Source organism: Bison bison, unplaced genomic scaffold (assembly GCF_000754665.1).
Source record: "Bison bison bison isolate TAMUID 2011002044 unplaced genomic scaffold, Bison_UMD1.0 scf7180017864048, whole genome shotgun sequence".
Lineage (NCBI taxonomy): Eukaryota > Metazoa > Chordata > Mammalia > Artiodactyla > Bovidae > Bison > Bison bison.
In genome coordinates, this window is record NW_011494620.1 from 5,313,455 (window position 1) to 5,332,060 (window position 18,606).

The 18,606-nt window shown below is 37.5% G+C and overlaps 1 protein-coding gene across 1 annotated transcript in view; it reads left to right on the forward strand.

The window, feature by feature from the left end:
* The window catches only part of INTS6 (integrator complex subunit 6), an 86,692-nt gene that overhangs the window by 40,541 nt on the left and 27,545 nt on the right, over positions 1-18,606 (forward strand). The window contains exon 5 of the mRNA XM_010835733.1: positions 17,645-17,828. Coding sequence (XP_010834035.1) covers positions 17,645-17,828 — 184 coding nt within the window. The remainder of the gene's footprint in view (positions 1-17,644; positions 17,829-18,606) is intronic.

Sequence of the window (18,606 nt, forward strand, 5' to 3'; positions counted from 1 at the left end):
CAGTGTTCTGGCCTGGAGAATTCCATGGACTATGGTCCATGGGGTCGCAAAGAGTTGGATGCAACTGAGTGGCTTTCACTCTCACAGATGATATTTACTGTTGAGTTGGTGATTGTCCTCATGCCTTTGCAGTAGACAGAGTTAGGAAATAGATACTTTTTTTTTCACTGAAAGAAAATATGTCATCAATTCATACCAGTCTTTCCAATTCAAATTTAAGGTAGTTTTAATCTAAAGAATACTATTAAAGAATATGTTTGTGTTATAAATATCCAGGTTTGAGTCCTCGCTTTGCAGCTAATTAGAAATGTAATCTTAACTCTCTCTTTTTTAAGCTTCAGTTTCCTCATCTTTAAAATGGGGATAATAATAACTGTATCTCATGGTTATTGTAATGATTAAATGAGAAAATAGGTGCTCAAGAAATTCTAGTTTTACTATTCTCTGTCAAACTACAAAAAGAGACTTCTAGTTTTTGTAGGGCTTAGAGAAGGCTTGCTCATGAAGGTAACACTGGTACAATCAGGAAAGATCTGGTGTTAATGGGATGTAGAGATTTTTAGAAAAATATCAGGGCAAGAGACTCGCCAGGGGAGAGTGATCTGCATTAGTTAAGACTGGAGCATAGGATTCTGTTTTGATGTTTAGAATGAGAAAGTAGAGAACTTTTTTCCCTTATAGCATTTAGTGTAATGTGTAATTACATAGTGATCTGTGTGCTTATTTGATTAATGTCAGTCTGCCTCCATGCCCCACAAGGGCAAGGACTTGCCTATCTTCCTTTTATTTACAAGTAGTCACTGCACAGTGTAGTCTCTCAGTTGATATTCATACCCTAAATGAACTTTTCCAGCATTTATAACTACCACAAAATTTAACATTTGATTATTTACCTATATTATCATTCTGTAGTTATTTCATTTTTTTTTATTATTTTATTTTATTTTTTAACTTTACAATATTGTATTGGTTTTGTCATATATTGTATTGGTTTCGTCATATATCAGCATGAATCTGCCACAGGTATACACATGTTCCCCATCTTGAACCCTCCTCCCTCCTCCCTCCCCGTACCATCCCTCTGGGTCGTCCCAGGGCACCAGCCCCAAGCATCTAGTATCACGCATCGAACCTGGACTGGCGATTCGTTTCATATATGATACTATACATGTTTCTTTTTTTTTTTTTTCTTTTAATTTTTTTTTTCATTTCTTTTGTTTCTTTTTATTTATTTTTTTATTTTTAAACTTTATATAATTGTATTAGTTTTGCCAAATATCAAAATGAATCCGCCACAGGTATACATGTGTTCCCCATCCTAGACCCTCCTCCTCCTCCCTCCCCATACCATCCCTCTGGGTCGTCCCAGTGCACCAGCCCCAAGCATCCAGCATCGTGCATCGAACCCGGACCGGCATCTCGTTTCTTACATGATATTTTACATGTTTCAATGTCATTCTCCCAAATCTTCCCACCCTCTCCCTCTCCCGCAGAGTCCAAAAGACTGTTCTATACATCAGTGTCTCTTTTGCTGTCTCGTATACAGGGTTTCCATCTTTCTAAATTCCATATATATGCGTTAGTATACTGTATTGGTGTTTTTCTTTCTGGCTTACTTCACTCTGTATAATAGGCTCCAGTTTCATCCACCTCATTAGAACTGTATTCAAATGTATTCTTTTTAATGGCTGAGTAATACTCCATTGTGTATATGTACCACAGCTTTCTTATCCAACTGTAGTTATTTCATTAATGCTGCCTTGTCCCTAGCACAGCTATAGCTATTGACCTAATTTCTTTAAGTTCAATGATGTATAATACGTTAATACACTGCAGATTTTTGCCATTTATTTAGCCATTGTCTGACAGCATTAGTTCTTTGTAGATTTTTATTCAGAGTGAATTAATGAATGAAATTGTTGGTGACGCCCATCTGGATCTCAGCATGTTATGGAAAGTGTGCCAAGTAATTTATTGTTAAAGAGTTTATAAAGTACTTAAGCTATCCCTTAGAATGAAGCCACTGGGTTGCTTTTGTTTTGTTATGTTGCCTTAAGTGGGAGAGAGCAAGGTGTATATAGTTAAATTAGCCTCCTGAGAATTGAGTCTACTATTCCCATGGAGGGGGAAGATAGAGTGTGTGTATGTACATGTGTGCATGTGTATGCGTGTGCTTGCATACACATCTTCTGTATCCCATGGGAAAGATTGAGAATGAATATTCTGCCCTGGATATTTAGAGAGGAGGCAGCGTGGTAATAGTGAAAGGCACCAGACTCCAAATTAAATGGCATATGTATTCCAGGGAATTTTCTTTCTTTCCCTTTTTTTGCCACTAAATATATGGTACTCAAAATTTGTATTTGCTTATATTTCTTTTGTTGTTATTGTCCCCTTTGTGTCTAACTGCAATCTATATGTAATAAAATACAGCAATTTCACGTATAAGATTTGATGAGTTTTGGCAAATATAAAGTTATTAATAGCACAGTAATGCTATAAAATACTATAGCTGTCATTCTGAAAAAGTTGTCTTATGGCTTTGCAGTTAATTTCTGTCACCGTCCCCTGGAAAACACTGATATGCTTTGTTTCACTTTGTGTGTGTGTATGTAGTTTTGCCTTTTCTGGAATTTCATATAAATGGAATCATTCAGTATGTAGTCTGTGTCTGGCTTTCAGTTAGCATAATGCTTTTGAGGCTCATGCACATCATTTTTTGTTATTGTTTACTTGTTTGTTTGTTTTTTGCCACATGGCTTGGCATTTGGTCCCCAGCCAGGGATCGAACCCATGCCCACTGTAGAGGAAGCATGGAGTCTTAACCACTGGACTGCCAGAGAAGGCCTCATTCATGTTGTTGCATCTGTCAGTAGTTCACTCCTTCTTATTGAGTAGTATTTCACTGTATTGCTATATTATAATTTGTTAGCCACTCACCAAGGTAGAAGAGTTGGATTTTCCCCTAGTACTATTATAATAAAGTCATTGTGTACATTGGCATGAAAATCGTTTTGTGGATATTTTCATTTCTCTTGAGTATATACTTAGGAGTGCAATTGTTAGGTGATATTACCATAGTGTATATCTACCTTCATAAGAAACTGCCAAACAGCTAAAGTGGCTATACTGTTTCTGCATTCCTAACCAGGAAGTGTATGAGAGTTCTAGGTGCTCAACATCCTTGTAAACTTGATTTTTTTCAGTCTTAAATTTTAGGCAATACAGTGGGTGTGTAGTGGTATCTCATTTTGGTTAGTGTGCATTCCTTAATGACTGATGATGTTGAACATCTTTTCATGTTCTTATATGTCAGCTGTATAGTGGAGTGAGTGTTCTGATTCTCTTGCCCATTTTTAAAAAACTGGATTGTTTGTCTTGTTATTGTGCTATAAGAATCTTTCACGTATTCTGGATACAAGTCTTTTATTGGATACATGTCTCAAATATTTTCTCCCAGTCTTGTCTGTTTAAAGAGACTGTTTTTTGTTATTTTCTTTTATGGTTTGTGCTTTCTGTGAACTATTTCAGAAATCTTTGCCAAACTCAATGTTACTGATTTTCTGCTGTGTTTTCTTTAAGGAGTTTTATAGTATAAGCTTTTACTTTTAGGGTCATGATTCATTTAGAAATTTTATTGTATAGTAGGAAGAAAGTGTTGAGGTTCACTTTTTTGACCCCGTTAGCTAATTGTATCAGTGTCACTTTTTTAAAAGATTATCCTTTACCCATTGAATTGCTGTGGCATCTTTGTCAACTGGCCACTTATTTTAGTGTCTGTTTTTGGATTTTCTATTCTGTTTTGTTGATCTCTGTTTCTGTCTTTTGCCAGTACAACACTGTCTACCTGAGTTTGTCTCCAGCTTTTTCTTTTTCAAACTTGTTTTGTCTGTTCTAGGTCTTTGAATTTCCATGTTAATTTAGAATCAGCTTGTTAAGTTTTACAGGAAACACTACTGCAATTTTGATTGTAATTACATTGAATCTCTAAGTTAATTTGGGGAAAATGTACATTTTGCATTATTATTCTGATACATGAACAAGGTATATATTTCAGATTTAAAAATTTATTATTATTTTTAAAAAATATTTTTTATTTGGCTGTGCTGGTTCTTAGTTGTGGCCCTCAAGATCTTTAGTTGCAGCACGTGAGATCTAATTCCCTGACCAGAGATGGAACCCAGGCCCCTGCATTGTGAGTATGGAGTCTTAGCCGCTGGACCACCAGGGAAGTCCCTTGCTCAGACTTTTTAAGTCTGATTTTTCTCAGGAATGTTTGTGGGTTTTCCTTGTGTAAGTTTTGCACATATATTTTGATACTTTTGTAAATTCCTAGTTTTACCTTCAAATTTTGATTATTTGTTGCTATTACATAGAAATATTTTACTTTTATATTTTGACCTTGAATTCTGTGACCTTCCTAAAATCACTTATTATCTAGTAGTTTTATCCACATTTCTTGAAAATTTTTTTATGTGAACTGTGAACATAGACTGTTGTACTTCTTCCCAGTGTTTGTCCTTTTTTGTTTCTTTTTCTTGACTAAATGTACTGGTAGAGGTTGTGAGAATAGATATATTTGCCTGTTTCCAGTCTTGGGGAATGAGGTGGGAGTAAAACCTTTCACTGTGTAAGTGTGATTTTAACTGTAGTTTTTTTTTTTTATTCCTTTTATCAGATTGTGGAAGTTCTCATTTGTTCCCAGTTTGCTGTTTTTTTTTTTTTTTTAAATTATGAGTATGCACTTTTGTCAGTTTTTATGCACATGTTGAGATTATATGATTTTTCTTTTTTAGTTTTGTTAATATAGTGAATTACATTGATTAGTTTTTAATGTTAAACCAACCTTGTTTATAAGGACTTCCCTGTAGCTCATACGGTAAAGAATCTGCCTGCAATGCAGGAGACCAGGGTTTGATCCTGGATCAGGAAGATCATCTGGAGAAGGGAATGGCAATCCACTCCAGTATTCTTGCCTGGAATGGGCTCGCAAAGAGTTGGACATGACTGAGCGACTGGTATTAGCCTTATTTATAAATATATATAAACAGACATAGAAATTAAGAAAGCAGCAATCTGAAATTACTTTAAGTCAAAGAGGAAAACAAATTTTTAGTAGTGTAACACACTATTAAACACAGTGTAAACATCAGGTAAAAACACAAATATGTAACAAGAATGTAGCAAAATGGGAGAATGTGGGTGTAAATCTTGCTTTTTCCAGAACCTGCAGTTACTTAGACAAGTTTCTCAATCTTTTTGTGTCAAGGTTTCCTTACCCTCCTCCTACCCCTAAAGGATAATTCTGTATTTGTTTTGTTTTAAGAAATGTTATCCACTCTCTCCTTACCTTCTGTGCATTTCTGAAATCAGGAGACGTTTGTTAGCTTTCAGCTGGACCCTATGGACTTGCATCTGCTTGTGTCTGTGCATATTGACACATATTGCGTGTGTGGATCATTTTGCTCTCACTTGGGCTGAACTATTTGCTTTCTTAGCATTTCATGTTGGAGTAAATTTTTATATTCTATTTAAAAGAGTTAAAATCTTTTGGTTTAAGTATCATGAATATTTGGCTAATGATGACATTTATACAAGGGCTACTAATAAAAGCAAGACTTCTCATTCCCTTTTCACAGAGGCTTTTTAATTGCTTGCATTTTTAATTGTGTTTATTATTGACATATGTCCAAATATAAAAATTATTTTGGAACTTTTAAACATACACAGAAGTAGAGAAAATGAAATGATTAACCTCAAGAACCTTTCCCTAGCTTCAATCATTAGCTACATTTTGCTGGTCTTGTTTCATCTTGTTTCATCTGCCCCTGCCCCATACACATTTATACAGTTAAATACACAATATGCATTTTTTAGGGGGATTATTTTAAAGCAAATTTCAAACATTCCATTTTACCCTGAGTACTTCAGTGTGCATCTTTACCATGTAAGTGCACGTGCTTGCACACACACATACTTTCCTGCAGTGCTCTTTGACTCAGCAAAAAGTGATTTTAATAGATTTTATTAAATTTAAGTTTACTTTACAGTATACTTACTGTTAATTAAATTAGTTTAAATTTAATTTCTCTTTATAGCTTAGCAAAAAATTTAAGGGATTTAATAAATAATACAATATCCAATTTATATCCCAGTTTTGCTACTTGTCTCACAAATGTTGACAATTGTTTTGTTTGAATCATAGTCCAAACTTGCTTCCCATGATATCTGGTTATAAGGTATTTTTATCCAGAAGTCTCATAGTTTTTTTTTTTAATATTTATTTATTTGGTTGCGCTGGGTCTTAATTGTAGCACATGGGATCTTTCATTCCAGCATGAAGGATCTTTTAGTTGCAGCATGTGGGATCTTGTTTGCTGACCAGGGATCGAACCCTGGACCCCTGCATTGGGAATGTGGAGTCTTAGCCACTGGACCAGGGATTACCTCTCATAGAAGTTCCAAGAACATAAATTTGTATCCCTCATTGTTCTGTAAAAAAAAATTTTAAGGAAATTATTACTTTACAGTGAATTAGCATTGAAAGAAACAAAAAATATGATACACACATATGTACCTATGGTACAATAGGCAGTGCAGTATATAGGCAGTTCAAATTGTGAAATTTCTGAGAAGAGAGGTAAAACTTTCAAAACTATGATACGGTATTATGACTCTTACCAATTATGAATAACTATTACTGATGAATCCAACATCTGTTCAAAGCAGCCTTTTAAAAAGGAGAAGCGTTTTTGTCATTTAGTAAATTATCATTGAAATGAAGAGAATATAAATATATTCTATGCTATGCTATGCTAAGTCACTTCAGTCGTGTCCGACTCTGTGCGACCCCACAGATGGCAGCCCACCAGGTTCCCCCATCCCTGGGATTCTCCAGACAAGAACACTGGAGTGGGTTGCCATTTCCTTCTCCAATGCATGAAAGTGAAAAGTGAAAGTGAAGTCGCTCAGTCGTGTCCGACTCTTAGCCACCCCATGGACTGCAGCCTAACAGGCTCCTCTGTCAATGGGATTTTCCAAGCAAGAGTACTGGAGTGGGGTGCCATTGCCTTCTCCGAAATATATATATTCTAAGGTTAATCAAATAGGAACTGCAAATGAAATTCTAGTAGTCTTTGATGTAGACTTGAAATGACACTCTTCAAACTAAAGGTGCCACAAAGAGGTCAAGATCATAAGCAGAGGCTATAAACTATAAACTCTGGTGTTCTGCTTAACTTCTGATGGCCAGAAGGGATTCACAAGAACCTTCAGATCCAGTGTGGAGAAGACTTAGATGCAAACTCCATGATACTCAAGTGGTATGAACCTCTGTGGTATGGAAGAAGAATAGGGGGTTTATGCAGCTTGAGGGATAATTATGTGCTGCTTATGGAAGAAGTTTCATTTATGTTTCATGTTAAAGTTTGGAGAAGCAAGGAGATACATTAAACTGGTGATGTACCTTAGACTCTCTTAAGTTATAGGTGCCAAGTATGTTGGAGGATTAAATGTGATGATTTAAGCAGAGTATCAAATTAAAACCATGGCCCACCCTTCAGTAAATGACAGCCTGTTAACTTGTTGTGTGATTCGGGGCGATATTTGGTATGAACAAGAGGTCTTTAACTTTCTGTCTCTCACCTCATCTTTGATTTATCAAGAAAAGATTGTTATTGTTATGTTTAGGGGCACAATGTGTCTCCAGATGATAGGATGTATATAGCACACTCAAGAAAGTTTGGTCGGTAAGTGTTTATGCTTGAAGCATTAAATGCTCTCAGTTACCTAGGAAATAATTGTTCTCAAACTGATTCGCCAGCTTTTAAGTTAGCTTTAAGTGTGCTTTAAGTTAGCCTTCTGATCTAATACTTTATAATTATTTCATTTTAAATGTTAGATTCCGAAGAATTTAGAATACTATTTAACAATTGTATGTAGTTATAAGGTAGAGTTGGTGACATTATTGTGCATCTTTTAAGAAAAAGTGCGCTTTTTCAGAGTGTGTATGTCCTTCTGGAACTTGAGTTTCTCATATTTTGAAAAGTCATGCTTTGTGTGTCACAGTAACTTGTTATCATTTGACCTGTTAAGTCATTACTGTATTAGTGGAGGTGGAGAACTGTCAGAGCCTCTGTAATGGTCTTTGGTCTTGGTCCCTTGCTTTTTGTTCTTATTAATTTGTTTCTTGCTTTCCTTCCTACTCCTTTTGCCTTGGTGTTATTCTTAAACTATGATTCAACTCCTTAACTTGTCTTGGTTTCCTTCAGTCTGTCTTTCTCTGGCTATAATTACTCTAAAGCACACAGTTTAGGTGTATTATTCCACTTGTTCAAAATATTTCATTGCTCTTTATTGTCCACTAGATTTCTCAATACCTGTTACAGTTAAGCCATCCATCCATTTTATTCATGCAGCCATATTTTATTGAGTTCCTTTTGTGAATTGGACATTGCTAGGCTCTAAGGATCAAGTGGTAAAACGAGCAGGAGCTCCGCCCGCTTGGGTCTAGTTGAGAAGACAAACATTAATAAAAGTATCATGTGATAACAGTAAAACTGCAGTGATCATGTGTCCTACAAAAGGGAGGAGTATGTACTTTGAGAGCTTATAATAAGTGCATACTAGATCTAGTCAAGAAGGTCACTGAAAGCTGAGATTTGAAGAGGTGAGAAGGATTTACTACACATAAAGTGGGAAGGATCATACCAGGTAGAGGCACTGTACAAAGGCTCCCGAGGGGAGTGTTTTGAGACTGAGGGACTAGAAGAAGGCTTATGCGACTTGCAGTGTAAAAGAAGAAGGATCATTGTACAAAATGGGAAAGAAGGTTGGGCTTGACCACACAAGGAGTTTTGAGGCCATGCCAAGCAACGTTATTAATATGACTGCAATAGGAAGTCTTCCAAGGGTTTTATCTGGGGAGAGGGGGTGGAGGAGTGGAAGACAAGCAAATGTTGGAAGACCAGTTAGGCATTGTTAGTTCTGACAGTAACTTGATCATGGAGGTTGGTGATAATAAAACAGAAAGAAGCAACAGTTGCAAGAAATATTTAGAAAGTTAAATCAACCACATTTGCTGACGTATAGTGTTTTTGGGGGTATAAGGAAGAGGGAGACGGCTTCTTACAAAACTGGATAGATTGTGGTGCCTTTCACTGAGCTAAGAGGTCTTGAGAGAGTAGTTCCATTTTAGTTGGAGGAAAATCACGAGTTCAGTTTTGAGCAAGCTGGGTTTGAAGTACTTTTGAGCCATTCAAAGGGAATGGCAAGTAGACAGAAGAATATTTGGTCCTCAAAAGAAAGATCTAGGCTGGACATGCACAATTTTAAGATACTGAGTGTAGGTAGTATTTGAAGCTGTGAGTAAGTGGGTTGTGTGTTTTGAGTATAAACTGGCCAAGGCTTAATACTGAGCCTTGAGAGACTGCAGTATGGAATGGCTAGGTGTTAGAGGTGGAGGGGAGTGGTGGAGTGGAAGACAGAGGAGCAGCAGAAGAAGCAGAGAAAACCGTGAGAATATTTCAGGGTGAAAGCCAATGGAGAGTGTCTTTCTAAAGAGTGGTAAATAGCTTTGAATGCTGCTGGGAAGCATAACAAATCATGCTAAATCTCAGTGACTTGATACAGTAACAGTTTATTGTTTCTCAAAATTGTTTGAGTTGGCTTTATTGAGCTGGGGACTTAGCTGGGGCTGGAACATCCAAGATGGCCTTGTTTACATGTCTGGGGCTTTGGTGCTCACCGTTGCCTGGGTACTGGCTTCTTGTCTCTGTGACTTCTGTCTCTCCATAAGGTATCTCATCATGCAAGGGTCTAGTTCATGCTTCTTTATCCAGTAGCTGGATCTCAATGCCTTGACAGTGAAGCTTTGAGGCCTGTTAAGACTTAGACATGGAATACTGTCATCTACCATCATGGCCAAAAGATGACTTAATGTGGGAGTTGTTTTAGTAGAACGGAAAGACTAGGAAATGATTAGCAGATGAAGAAAAATTCCTTATCATTCCCCTGCATTTTCTCTAAAGTGTGTCTTAGTCACTCAGTTGTGTCCGACTCTTTGCAACCTCATGGACTGTAGCCCACCAGCCTCTTCAGTCCATGGAATTCTCTAGGCAAGAATACTGGAGTGGGTTGCCTTTTCCTTCTCCAGTGTTTTCTCTAAACTTGACCTGAAATAGGCTACTAATTTCCTGAATGCTTCCTGTTTCTTTCCTCATATGCTTATTTCCTCTGAATATTATTCCTCTCTCTCCCCCTTATTAAAATCCTACCATTCTTTTTTTTCCAATTTTAATTGGAGTATGCTGCTGCTGCTGCTAAGTCGCTTCAGTCGTGTCCGACTCTGTGCGACCCCAGAGACGGCAGCCCACCAGCTCCCCCGTCCCTGGGATTCTCCAGGCAAGAACACTGGAGTGGGTTGCCATTTCCTTCTCCAATGCATGAAAGTGAAAGGTGAAAGTGAAGTCTCTCAGTCATGTCTGACTCTTTGAGACCCCATGGACTGCAGCGCACCAGGCTCCTCCGTCCATGGGATTTTCCAGGCCAGAGTTGGACTGGGGTGCCATTGCCTTCTCCTAATTGGAGTATAGTTGATTTATAATGTTGTGTTTCCGCTACGCAGCAAAGTGAATCAGTTTTACATATACATGTATTCACTCCTTTTTAAATTGTTCTCCCATGTAGTTCGTCACAGAGCGTTGAAACAAATTCCCTGAGCTATGCAGTAGGTCTTTAATAGTTACCTGTTTTTTATATAGGAAAATCCTACCCATCCTTACAGTCTTCAGTTTTTCTTTGAATGTTGCTCCCCAGCAGTTCTGAATTTTAATTTAGTTTTTTATCCCAGTATTTGTTATTTCTTGCCTTTTATGTTTTTCATCTTAATCTTCACCCTGCATATGCCCTGTAATCTTCAAAAGGTTCTAGAGTTTCAGTAAAATTTTTATTCAAAATAACTCAAATGCTGTCTCCTCAGAGAGCCTTTGCTGGTTCATCCCCCAAATAATCAATTATTCCTCTGTACCTCATGCATGCTTTTACTGTTGCACATATAACATACTACAATTATTTATTGTTCTTGAAAGTAGGAAATTACAGTGTCTGCTGTGTTGCCTTTCATTAAATACTTCCTGAGTTACAGCTTGATTTGTGATCTCCATTCTTAATTTTTAAGGAAATGCCCTGCATGGTAACAATGAAAACTTTTATATCAGTAATGACCTAGTTACTTCTTTGCTACTGTGCCAAGTTCATTGGTATTAGGCCAGTGCATTAAACTTAAAGATGAGTAATGGTTTGGTGTGTGAGGTAAAAAATGTTTATGAGAAAAAAATATTTGGCCACACTGTTTATATCTCTAAAGTCTAAGACTAGAATTTATGAGATTGTATTGTATGGCCTCAGTAGAAGTATGTCCATGTGTAAATTCTCATTATAAGTATTGTACACTGAGCTTGATGGAGGAGTTGCAGTGGCTTCACCGTACAGAGTGGTTGTCTGTTTGCTCTAGGTGTCGGGTAGATGTTGCAGCTCATGTCTTTATATCCTCTACGTGTGGGTACGTACAAGGGACATGGAGATCAGCTGGTTTCATATAGCAGGGCAGAATAATAGCTTAGCTCTTGGAGACAGGACTGGCTGGTTCTGAGACCCACCACAAACATGGCAGTGGAACCCCTGTTTGTGTGTTGGCGTCCATATCTGTGTGTGTGTGAGGGTCGGGAGTCACAGTTCTTGCTGGCAGGACACTGGTGCTGTGCCCTCTGCAGCCCTTGTTCCACTCTCGCTCTAGTACTTGTCTTAGGCAGTGGGAATGGGAGGGACTTCATTTATTCTTTCAGTTGACACACGCTATGGGGGGGACACAAAAGAATCAGATGCTTCTCCCTGCCTTCTCTTAAACTGGAGAAGGATAGGCAGCCAGGGAATAGGTCATTAAAACTTAGATGGGAAGTATGATTATTATTAAAGGGTTTATAATTTGAATTACTTCAGTAGTAGACCCAACTGGCAGAACATCCAAATGCAAGGGGAAGCCTGCTAAGAGTTAGTACAGATGACATCAGTCACCTGACTCTCACGATGGGCTCTGGTGTGATCGTCATCCAGGAGTCAGTTAGGTTGTGTACCAGGAAAAAAACTCTCTTTGGGTCCTAAATTTAAAATGCTTTTAAAAGAAATTTATCTTCTTTTACTGTTTGCTGCCTTTTGTTTATTTGTTTCTTACATTCTACAAGTTTAAAAAAATAAGTATTAGCATATGAGAATCCTGATACTGAAGTTTTTAAATTTTTAATTGGCTATCATCAAGAGAACTAGCTAAAACTATCTCTAAATCTTATTTATTTGGCTTGGTATGCTGCTGCTGCTGCTGCTGCTGCTAAGTTGCTTCAGTCGTGTCCGACTCTGTGCGACCCCATAGACAGCAGCCCACCAGGCTTCCCCGTCCCTGGGATTCTCCAGGCAAGGACACTGGAGTGGGTTGCCATTTCCTTCTCCAATGCATGAAAGTGAAAAGTGAAAGTGAAGTCGCTCAGTCGTGTCCGACTCTAGTGACCCCATGGACTGCAGCCTACCAGGCTCCTCCATCCATGGGATTTTCCAGGCAAGAGTACTGGAGTGGGGTGCCATAGCCTTTTAAATCCTGAAATAATGCCTTACTTGTGCTAGGCACTCAGTGAATAACTAAATAAAATTTAAGTTGTTCTGTAGTCTAGCCTTAGCAAAATCATAAATAATTAGGGACTGAACCATAAACAATACAAAACAAGAGAAAGTTGCACTTTTTTAAGTACCTAGAGTTTTGAATATGCTCAGTGATAGACTCTCACCGTCCTAATCTGCCTTTTGTTTTTTATACCTATGGAGAAATAAATTGTATATATATATTTTTAAGAAATTCAGGAAAGACTAAAAGGTACAAGGACAGTAAGATAGTTCTCCAAAGGAAAGAAGGAAAAGTAGGACAGTCTTCCTTAGTTTAAATTGAAGTTACATTTCCTTTTCTGTCAGCTACTAAGGTAATGTAAGAAACCTGGAATGGTGAGCTCAATAAAATTAATCAATTAAAATAGTAATACAGAAAACCTCAATTGTATTCAAGTAAAAATGAAACTTGGTTAGTATAAATAGTTTTCTTTGCTTATTAGTCCGTTAGACTGAAACTTTGCAAAGTACAATTTTATGAAGACCCTAATAAAGATCAGTAATGTCATGGTTATGGGTAAGTTAATTGAATTTCACATAATTTATCCAGTTTTTAAAATTTGCAGCCCTTCTTTGGTGCTCTAAACTTGATTATATAGCAGCGTTTATTTAAGTCTGTGTTTTGCAGACAGGAATCTTCTGACACACAATCTTACATTGTACCTTGGCTATAAACTGGGGATAATAATAGTACCTACCCCACTGGTTTATTATAAACATATTATAAATATGAAAAGCTCCTAGAATGGTGCTTGACACATACATAGTGCTCATTATGCAAGCAGTTATTATTATTATTGTTTATTTGTGTTGTTCTTGTTACATTACCTGTGTACTTGAGAACTGGAAGTGAATAGCAAAAGGGGAAAAAAGTGTCTCTTTCCATCAAAGACTCATGGGGGACTGTGGTTTATAAAAGGAAATCATTCTAAAATGTTTATAAGATTTAGGATTTAGTGGTTCAAAATCACTGGATTGATTCAGAATTGGATGAGTGAGTGTGTGTGTGTGTGTGTGTGTGTTTAGAACAATGTCTGCCATATAATAGTTCAGTTCAGTTCAGTTCATTCGCTCAGTCATGTCCAACTCTCTGCGACCCCATGAGCATGCCAGGCCTCCCTGTCCATCACCAACTCCCAGAGTTCACTCAAACTCATGTCCATCGAGTCGGTGATGCCATCCGGCTGTCTCATCCTCTGTCGTCCCATTTTCCTCCTGCCCCCAATCCCTCCCAGCATCAGGGTCTTTTCCAATGAGTCAACTCTTCACATGAGGTGGTCAGAGTATTGGAGTTTCAGCTTCAGCATCAGGCCTTCCAAAGAACACCCAGGACTGATCTCCTTTAGAATGGACTGGTTGGATCTCCTTGCAGTCCAAGAGACTCAAGAGTCTTCTCCAACACCTACAGTATAATTGTTGTTAATAACTTTTTGCATCATCAGGCATTTGAATTTGAGTACTCTCTTACTAAAGTTTCCTGTAATTAAGTCTCAGAAAACAGCCTTTATAAAACTGTTTTCCTGTCAAATATTCAGAAATAAAAATCCTAATAAATGTTTTGATAGCCAGTACTGTGACTTTCTGTCTTCTTTTTGTTTGTCAGCTTCTCCTTAAAACACATTTCTAAAACTATTTCATTTAGGAGCATGACCCCTGTCCTCAGAAATCTTGGAGTAGAGTAACCATGTTTTTTATGCATCTTTAAGTTCCCTGATCCCACATACCGAATATTTGGTAGGGGCATAAAAATGGGAGAACAAATATAATTTTCAAGAAATATTCTGTCTTATAGTATATTTTAATAGCACCAGTTAAGTAGAACTCTGTGTAGAGTCCTTATGAATGACTGAGCTTTGGGGCTAATGATTGATGTGTATATACACTTTTCTTGTGTTTGATTTTGTTGTAAAATAATACTGTTATAAGAGATGTATAGATAACTACTTGAATGGATAATTTACTGGTTTTGCATATTAATGTATTCTAATATTCTGGATAAGAATATGTAATATAAACATTTCTTGACATATTTGGCTAGTTTAGATTTTTTTGTTGTTGAGGATTTTTAAAAATTTAGTGAATAAAACAGAACGTTGCAGATAACTGAGTGCTGTTTCTTTTCTTCCCCTACTCAGTTGTTATTTCCCTCCCTGTTCCCCATCCGAGAAGCAGAAATTATCATGAATTTGGTGTGTAGCCTTCCATTTCATGTTTTCTTACTTTTACTCTACGTCTTATGTTACACACATGTAAAACTGCTCTTTAAGTAATTGTTTAGTAGTGCATATAAATGCTGTCTTGGTGTCTCATTTTGCATCTTGCCTTTAATTTGTGTTATCTGATCATCAGTGTATTTGAGTTTTTTTATATATTTATAGGCCGTATGGGTTTCCTCGGGTATTTTGGGGGTTTTTTTAGCCCTTTTTTAACTTTGGGAATTATTTATTCATATTTATTGCACATTTTTCTAATGGTTGATTTTAGATTTTTCTACTTGATTTATGTGCTCTTTGCCTTGATTTTCCATATGTTCGGAAAGACCTCCCTTTGTGATTATGACATTGCTAGAATTTCAACTGTAGACTTTCAGTTTGGAGTAATTCAGCTCTCTTGAGTATTCACTTTTTAAGCTAAAGCATTTTATCTTTTTCCTGTACCTGTTTGCTTGCCATCACTTCTTACTATTTTACTAGTGCATTTCAGTTGCAGGGAATTTTTTTCCCTCCTCTTTGGTGATGAGGGTGGTAGTGATATGGAAGGCAGAAATGATAAGAAATAAAAAAATGAATAAAAATTTGACACATTTATAAAATTAATACAGCTATGTGTAAAATATACTCATGACCCTTCTTGGCCTTTTGTTTTACTTGGAATACATTCTTGATCTAGCATTATGTAGCCAGTAAGCAGATAATGCTCATTATTATCTGATTAGGGGTGGGGGTGTATGTACATGGTAGGGGTCCACGTCCTGTCCACCATTGTACATGCAGTCTCTACAGTGCTGTTAGCCACTGGATTCTTGAGCCAGGGCCAGATACCGTTACTTTCCAGAGCTACTGCACTAACAGTTGGAACCTTCTTCCTCCAGCACCACTGGTGCCTTGATATTTATCTTCTGGCAGGGTGTGGCAGTGGGTAGCAGCAAGGGCTTGGGGTTCCCAAGCTGTTTTGCAAGTGTCACAGAACCTTTAAGGTTAGAAAACCTTCCTCAGGGAACATCCTGGCCCAGATTTCTTTGAGCGTCTCTAACTTCTGTCTTAAAAGTAGAATCAGTGCCAGATGAAAAGCTCATGACTCTTGGCCATGGGCTCTATGTCCTGGCTGACTTGATAGGGGAATCTTGCAGGAGGTTCTCTTGGCATGAGTCTTGTGGAGAGAGGTGCCATTATAGCAGAGCTTCACTAGGAACTCTCTTCTTAGCACTGAATCTGATTTTTTTTTAATGGTTTGATATAAGTCAGTGAAGAGACTTGAGTTCTTAAGTCAGTGTAGAGTGACTTCAGCCCCTCATTTATCAAGTTCAGAAATCTTCGAGGTCAGAATTGGAAAGTCTATAAGTGATATAGTCATCTTGGTTTTGACAAAAATAATGTAAACTCTGGCAATTAATTTGGAAGTGATATTTTAAAATGTGTTCTGTATTTAAAGAAAACTCCAATATTTGAATAAATCAGTCCCTGAGTACGCTGATCTGGGATTTTATATCATTAAAAAAAATCTTTTTTATAAGTGATAAGGATTTTTGTTTTCCTTAGCACTGTATCATTATCACACTTAATGTTATTCATAATCCCAGTAATATATATTTTGAATTTTCCCAGTTGTCTCACAAGCCTTTGCTCTTGTTTTGTCTCTTATTCTCTAATGGTCTGGCCACCCTCCCCACTCCCACTCGTTGCCCTTCCCTGCCCAGTGGCAGGTTTCACTGGAGAAGCCAGGTCCTGTGTCTTGTCGAGTGCCCCACACTCTGGGTTTGACTGACTGCTCTCTGTGGTGCTGGATAAGTTGATTGTGTATCCTCAGGAGTCCTGAGGGACTACCAGTAAACTGGGTTGGAACTGAAGCCTTGGTTAAATTCAGATTCAGCTTTCCCTCCTTTCAACACTGTGTCCTTCCGGCATGAGGCTCACACTGTCTGGTTCTTCCCTTTACTTACGAATGAGACTATGGTCTGGGTCTCTTGGTGCCTTGTGCCTCTGTTAGTACGGAGGTACACAGTAGAAGCACGTTAAAGCGCTTTAGATTTCTTAAGAATCTGAGATTCTGATTGAGCGGGTCCTTAGAGGGGGTGGGGAGAGACATAGGTTAAAGACCACATGCAAGAAACCCCCAAACCCTCTAGTGTTACTTAGATGGGTTATGAATCATTACCTTTGGTACATTTACAGTATAACTGGAGTGACACAACTTACTTTTAGCAGATGCTCTGGGAAGATCTGTGTTTCATATGAAATGAAGCCTATTTAAATCATTTAACTGTGGAAACGTTTGAGATGTGGTGTGATAGAAAAAACAACTGGTTTGGACCCAGCAGGCCAAATCATTTATTCTCTCTGAGACTTGTTTTTTAATTTACATCTAGAAAGTAGGAATCCTAAGATATTTATCATAGGCTTGTTTTAATGATTAAATGAAACAATTTATTTGGAAGCAGTCCCAGCACCTAGTGGTGAGTTATACTGAAGTCTGAAGAGCATTACAGAAATAGATTTATTTTTTTTCAATTGAGGTCTTCAGAGTAGAGCTTAAGAAAACTGAAGTAATAATATCTTATGTGCGATTTCATATATATATATACATATAAGCTTTTGCTTTTTAGCTTATTTGAATGATGGGAGACTCATGATGTAGTTTCAATGTAAGTGTAATAAATGTAGCCTTTTTGGGAGGCATAGTGTGTGGACATCTTTTTTTTTTTTTTTTCCCCTTTCAGCTTCATTTACCTCTTAATTCTCCTTTGCCTGGAAGTGAATTGACCAAGGAACCTTTTCGTTGGGATCAGAGACTCTTTGCATTAGTGTTGCGGTTGCCGGGGACGATGTCCGTAGAATCAGAGCAGTTGACAGGTGTGCCTTTAGATGACTCTGCAATCACACCAATGTGTGAGGTGACAGGCGGTAAGTTTTTCGCTGGCAGTAATTCAGTGACTTAAGCAGATTTTATCTGAATGTTTTAAAATGTGCATTTCAAAAATTCCGTGTTTGTTTTGTTTAACAAGTTGCTATTAGAAGTTACTAGACATATATGGTTTTAAAACTACATTGATGGTCTTTGATCTGTTGAATAAGATGTAAATACTATTGGGTCTGATAATGCATGATAATTTTTTTCTAACCGTATAGCAAATGCTAATATTTGAAGTTGTTAAACTTATTTTCTTATCTATAAAGATTGCCAGTGATTTACAAATGCCATAGAATTATTTTCTCTGAAAAATGTTTCAAGAATCACCTCATTGTCCATGTAATGATTAATGCCTAGTTAAGTACAGTTTTACCCAGAGGCAAAGAGGAAGTGAGATAGGTTAGAGGAAAACAGGTAGTGAACTCTTAACCAGCTGTGCTAAGTGAACATTAGTAAAACTCTTGAAACAGAAGATGTAATAGACTCAGAACTTCTGTATGGTGGAATTGGTTAACAACAGGTGGGTTAAATTCATATCAGTATGCATCGAGTGCCTACTGGGTACCAAGCACTGTCCACGCTTTAGGACTGCCACAGTAAATATGACAAGCATGGTATTCTTGCTTTCACGGTGCCTCGTCATTCTCTCTTAAGGAACTGATGGTAAAATGTCCAGGTCTGGCGCACCACTCTTCCATTGGTGTCCTGGGTTGTGACATAGTCTCCATTCACTGTCCATGCTCTGTTGAGATCCCATCATAGCCAGCTGTG